The sequence below is a fragment of the Vulpes vulpes genome, chromosome 8 (assembly GCF_048418805.1).
Source record: "Vulpes vulpes isolate BD-2025 chromosome 8, VulVul3, whole genome shotgun sequence".
Taxonomy (NCBI): Eukaryota; Metazoa; Chordata; class Mammalia; order Carnivora; family Canidae; genus Vulpes; species Vulpes vulpes.
In genome coordinates, this window is record NC_132787.1 from 62,567,785 (window position 1) to 62,573,121 (window position 5,337).

At 55.9% G+C, this 5,337-nt stretch overlaps 1 protein-coding gene across 1 annotated transcript; it reads right to left on the reverse strand.

Annotated features, from left to right (window-relative positions):
* Nucleotides 1-2,139: 2,139 nt before the first annotated feature.
* Nucleotides 2,140-4,861, reverse strand: NAT8 (N-acetyltransferase 8 (putative)). Its single transcript, XM_025994679.2, has 2 exons — nucleotides 4,144-4,861; nucleotides 2,140-3,314 (listed from the first exon to the last, which is right to left on the reverse strand). Exons 1-2 carry the CDS (start codon nucleotides 4,296-4,298, stop codon nucleotides 2,534-2,536), a joined length of 936 nt encoding a protein of 311 aa, XP_025850464.2. The 5' UTR covers nucleotides 4,299-4,861; the 3' UTR covers nucleotides 2,140-2,533.
* Nucleotides 4,862-5,337: the final 476 nt, after the last annotated feature.

Genomic DNA, 5,337 nt, shown 5'->3' on the forward strand with positions numbered 1-5,337 from the left:
GAAAGAAAGAAAGAAAGAAAGAAAGAAAGAAAGAAAGAAAGAAAGAAAAAAGAAAGAAAGAAAGAAAGAAAGAAAGAAAGAAAGAAAGAAAGAAAGAAAGAAAGAAAGAAAAGAAAAGAAAGAAAAAGAAAGAAAGAAAGAAAGAAAATTCTAGCTCAGGGTGGTTGGATAGTGAGTGCAGGGAATTGGAACAAGTGATGGACAAGCTCCACCTGGAACTAAATTGGTTCCAAATTTTCAGGAGTAGAAGACCTGCCTCCTCTGGGAAGCCTTCCACCAACCATGGGGCGGGTGCTCTTCTGATATTCTTTGTCCAGCACTGCCACCATCCCCACACTTATGACAACATATCCCCACTTGCTCCCTCCTTGGTGTCTCAGCCCCCTCTGGCCTATAAAACCCGGGAGGACATGGACCGTATCTATGTGGGATCAGCAAAACCAATTAATTGTCACTTAGGAAAACTTTCAAAGCATTGGTACCACTGTGGGCCTCCCCCATCTCCAGCACCAGCTGGCGCCCATCTGGGAGTTCCTCTGGCCAGGCCATCCGGCTGGGCCAGGGGGAGCTGGTGGGAACAGCAGTAGAGGCTGGTGCCCCCCTCTTCCTACCTCTCAGAGAGCCTGGGCCCAAGGCCCCGGCATCACTAGAAGCTGGAACTGTGAGGAAACAGAAGCTTGATTTAGAATAGGGGGTGGAGGGATCCCTGGGTGGCTCAGCTCAGCGGTTTAGCTCCTGCCTTCATGCCCAGGGCATGATCCTGGAGTCCTGGGATCGAGTCCCACGCCGGGCTCCCTGCATGAAACCTGCTTCTCTCTCTGCCTATGTCTCTGCCTCTCTCTGCCTCTGTCTCTCATGAATAAATAAATAAAATCTTAAAAAAAAAAAAAAAAGAACAGGGGGTGGAGGTGGGGCACGGTGTAACAGGAGGTTTAGACGTTCCAGGCTTCTGAGAAGCATGCAGGGAGGGTGCAAAGGGTGCAGGCCTGGGGAGGTAGAATGCCTGGTGGCAGAGGGACTGTGGGTGACCCGAGACTAGGGAGCAAAGAGACCCAGTGGAGGGCGACGCAGGTGAGGCCCAGGGTCTTAGGTAACAAACATGCATGTAGTCATCCCATGCATTTGATGACAGGTCCCCATTTAGGTGAGATGTGCCTGTAACAATGCCAGTTGGCAGGTTCCGGCCTGGTTTGCGGCCTGACTGACCCTTCGAAGGAGATAAGCTATGAGCAGGCCTACGGCCAGGATGGGGGAGGGCCCTAAACACCGCTGTGTCACAACACCCAGACCGAAAGGGTGCCTAGACTTCCCGAGTCATCAAGGGACTCCCTGGATCCTGGGACCCAGCCTCTGGGCGGGGGGACCCTGTGCTGGTGATGAGCTAACTGGACCAGGTACACAGCTGTACCTCCAGGACTCGCCGCTGTATCAGAGGCTTGGGGACAGGGGGTCAGGCCTGAGGCTTTTGTAAGTATCCGGAGTTCTGAGCACTTGGGGACCAGCGGCAGGGTCCCAGTGTGGCAGGCCTGAGGAACTCACCAACCCCATTTCCTCTTCCCCATACACATCCCCAGCCTCCCTTCAGGCTTGTGCGGGCCACGTGACCCACGTGACAGGGCTTGGCTTGGCGGGGGGGGGGGGGGGGGGGGGGGGGGGGGGCGGGGGGGCTGTACCACTTCTAGCTCTAGCCCCTGTAAATCCCACTCCGTCCTCCCTTCCAGCAGAGATGCGGGGGCAAAGCAGGCTGAGGGCATTGTGGCCCCCGTGCTTCTCCCAGAATTCTTCTCGCTCTCTTTCTCGGCCCCCTTTGCTCTGTGCTTCAGCTCCTCTTCCTGAAGAAGCTGGGCCCATTTCGCTTCCTGAGACTGGGATGTCAGCAGACATGACACCCGAGAAGCTTGAAAAAGCATTGGTTGGTTTCTGCTTCACTCTCGGCTCCTCTGCAATGACCCTAAACCTGCCACTGAGCTTGTACGCTGGGAAACGAGTGGCCCTGCCACCCAGTGGCCCTGTCACCCCAGCCAGTCCTACAATGATGTGTGCATTGTGCCCTCTGAGACCCAAAGGGCTGCCAGCCAAGCCCAGCCGAAATTGCTGACCACCGATGCATGAACTAAAGAAATGCTTATTGGTGTGTTGTTTTTGTTTTTTTAAGATTTTACTTATTTATTCATGAGACAGAGAGAGAGAGAGAGAGAGAGAGAGAGAGGCAGAGACACAGGCAGAGGGAGAAGCAGGCTCCATGCAGGGAGCCTGACGTGGGACTCGATCCTGGGCCTGGGCCAAAGGCAGGCGCTAAACTGCTGAGCCACCCGGGCTGCCCGGTGTGTGTTTAATGCAGCCTTCTCGTGGCACTGGATAAATGAAACCGTGACCATCCCAAAAGACAAAAAGGAGTAGAGCCATCCTGCCACCCCCCAGTTCCCACGGAAGGAGCAGTAGGCTCTCACTGTGCTGTCGCACTGACTCTCGGGGCCTTGCTTGCTGCCAGGGCAGAGCCAGCCCTCCCCGGACTAAGGCACAAGGAACCGGATCAAGGCCCCCCCGCCTGCCCCTGTGCCTGCGAGGCCTGAGCAGAGGGCAAGGGGTAGACAAACACACACGAAGGAATAGCAAATAGCCTCCAGTTCAGGGAGGAGAAGAACTGGCCCGTCTTCTGGAAGCCCATGCGCTGGTAGAGGGCCACGGCCGAGCGCTGCAGCATGGTGGTGTGGAGGACCACTTGGCTGTAGCCCTGGTCACGGGCGAACTGCAGGACCGTCCTGACCAGGGCTTTGGCCACCCCCTGACCTCGGCACTCAGAGGCCACGCACAGGTGGAACAGCTGCAACTGCTCCCTCCGCAGGGGGCTCTCCGCAGCGGGCAGCACGCCCACCATGCCCAGCACCTGCCCGTCGGCCTCGGCCACCCAGAAGCAGGAGCCGGGCTCACTCAGGTAGGACTTGGTGATGTCAGACAGGTCTGAGCGCAAACACAGGACTTTAAACTGGATCCAGGGGTATTTGGAGAAGAATCTCAGGGCAGTGAGGAGGGCGAGGCTGGTGACAGAGACAAGGAGCCAGGAGCCAGAGGCCAGGAAGAGGGCGAGGGGCACCCCAAGCAAGAGCGCCAGGGTTCGGGGCAGCTTCAGGATGTGGCGGAAGGTGGTGGGGGCGTGCTCCTCCATTCCCTTGGAGAACAAGTCCAGGACCCGTGGGCGGTCCCTCTCCTGGTACTTGCGGATGTGATAAGGAGCCATGGAAGACGGTGGTGCCGGAGTCTCCAAGCCCAGGAGGGTGAGTGAGCTGGGTGTCCTCCCGCACCACCCCGCAGCCCTGGGAAGAGAAAGGAAGGCCCGTGAGTGCCCATCTCTGCCACCGCCCACGGGTCCGGGAGACCCTGCTCGAGGGCATTTCTTTTTGCTTCTGCCCTAGAGGATGTAGGTAACAGCCACTGGGAGAATGTGTGGGGTCAGAATGATTTGCATATGATCCTGTCTCCATCCCTTCTTAGCTGTGTGGCCTTGGCATGTCACCTAACTTCTCTGAACCTGTTTCTTCATCTGTAGAACAGGATAAAATAAAAAGCTGCCTTCCGGGATTGTTTTGAGGATTTAATAAAATAATACATACAAAGCTCTGGTATATAAAACACCCTCCTCTCCACCCTCCGTCCCTTTTACTGGCTCACTTAGCTTCGTGGTACGATGGAGCGGCACCATGCAGCAGCCAGACCATGTGTCCCCCCGCCTGCCCATCCCTCTCTAGGTACCATGCATGGCAGGAATCCTGTGTTCCCAAGTAAAAGTTTCAACAAAGACTCCTTCTCCCACCCTTTTGAAAAAGATTTGATTTTATTTGAGAGAGAGAGTGAGCACGAGTGGGGATGAGGGACAGAGGATGTCGGGGCTGGAAGCAGATTCTCAGCTGAGCAGGGAGCCCGACTTGGGGCTCCACCCCAGAACCCTGAGATCATGACCTGAGCCGAAGACAGACGCTTAACCAACCAAGCCACCCGGGCGCCCCCAGGCTCCTTCCCCCTCAACTGCAAATTTTGGGGCTGCCGAGGTGGTATAAGAGTCAAACATCAGACCTGCTACCCAGAAGAGGGTCTGGGGTTCCAGGCCTCTCTCAAGACACTGTACTTCAACCCGAGCCCTCTCACCTGCTACCGCAACAGCCTTGAATGTCCAGAGCAGTGTCAGGATGGCCTCTGCCCTCAGCCTCTGACTGGCATCCAGGATCGACTGCCCGGGCTTGCTCCACCACCAGGAACCAGGCCTTCCCCGATGGCCACCTCATTGGTTGGCTTCTGCACATTTGATAATCATAAACCCCAGGATCCTAAGGCTGCGCCTGGGCCATGAGGGAGCAGGAAGTCCATTTTCCTCACTTCTATGATTGCTCGGGAATTCGCCTGGAGGAGGAAGCAGGATCTGGAAGGTCTCAGGAGATTTTGCCCTTGCAGATGGCCTACACTCTTCCTCCTGTGGTGGTTCGCGCCTGGAGCATCTCCCAGTTGGCACCTGGACGCTCTGGTGTCCACCCGCATCTCCTTCACACAGCCTCTAGGAGCCTGGAGATTGCAAGCCTCACCTTGTGCTGTCATCATGGGCCAGAGTCCAGACTCCTGGCTCAGCGCGCAAGGTACTCTCCCTGCCCAGGCTCTACTCTCTTTCCTTCTTTCCCTCCCTACTCTCCCTGCCCAGAGAGAAACACCATCTGCAGTTCCCTGCCCTCATCTCACTAGGCCCTTCCTTCCTTCCCTCCTTCCTTCCTTCCTCCCTCCCTTCCTTCCTTCCTTCCTTCCTCCTTCCTTCCTTCTTTCCTTCCTTCCCTTCCTCCTCTTCCTTCCTTCCTTCCTTCCTTCCTTCCTTCCTTCCTTCCTTCCTTCCTTCCCTTCCCTTCCTCCCCTTCCTTCCTTCCTTCCTTCCTTCCTTCCTTCCTTCCTTCCTTCCCTTCCCTTCCCTTCCTCCCCTTCCTCCCCTCCCTTCCTTCCTTCCCTCCTTCTCTTTCCTTCCTTCCCTCCTTCCTTCTTTTCCTTCCTTCCCTCCTTCCTCCCTTCCTTCCTTCCCTTCTTTCCCTTCCTTCCTCCCCTCCTTTCCTTCCTTCCTTCTCTTTCCTTCCTTCCCTCCTTCCTCCTTTCCTTCCTTTCCTTCCCTTTCCTTCCTTCCTTCCTTCCTTCCTTCCTTCCTTCCTTCCTTCCTTTCCTTCCTTCCTTCCTTCCTTCCTTCCTTTCCTTCCTTTCCTTCCTTCCTTCCTTCCTTCCTTCCTTCCTTCCTTCCTTCCTTCCTTCCCTTCCTCCCCTCCCTTCCTTCCTTCCCTCCTTCTCTTTCCCTCCTTCCCTCCCTTCTTTTCT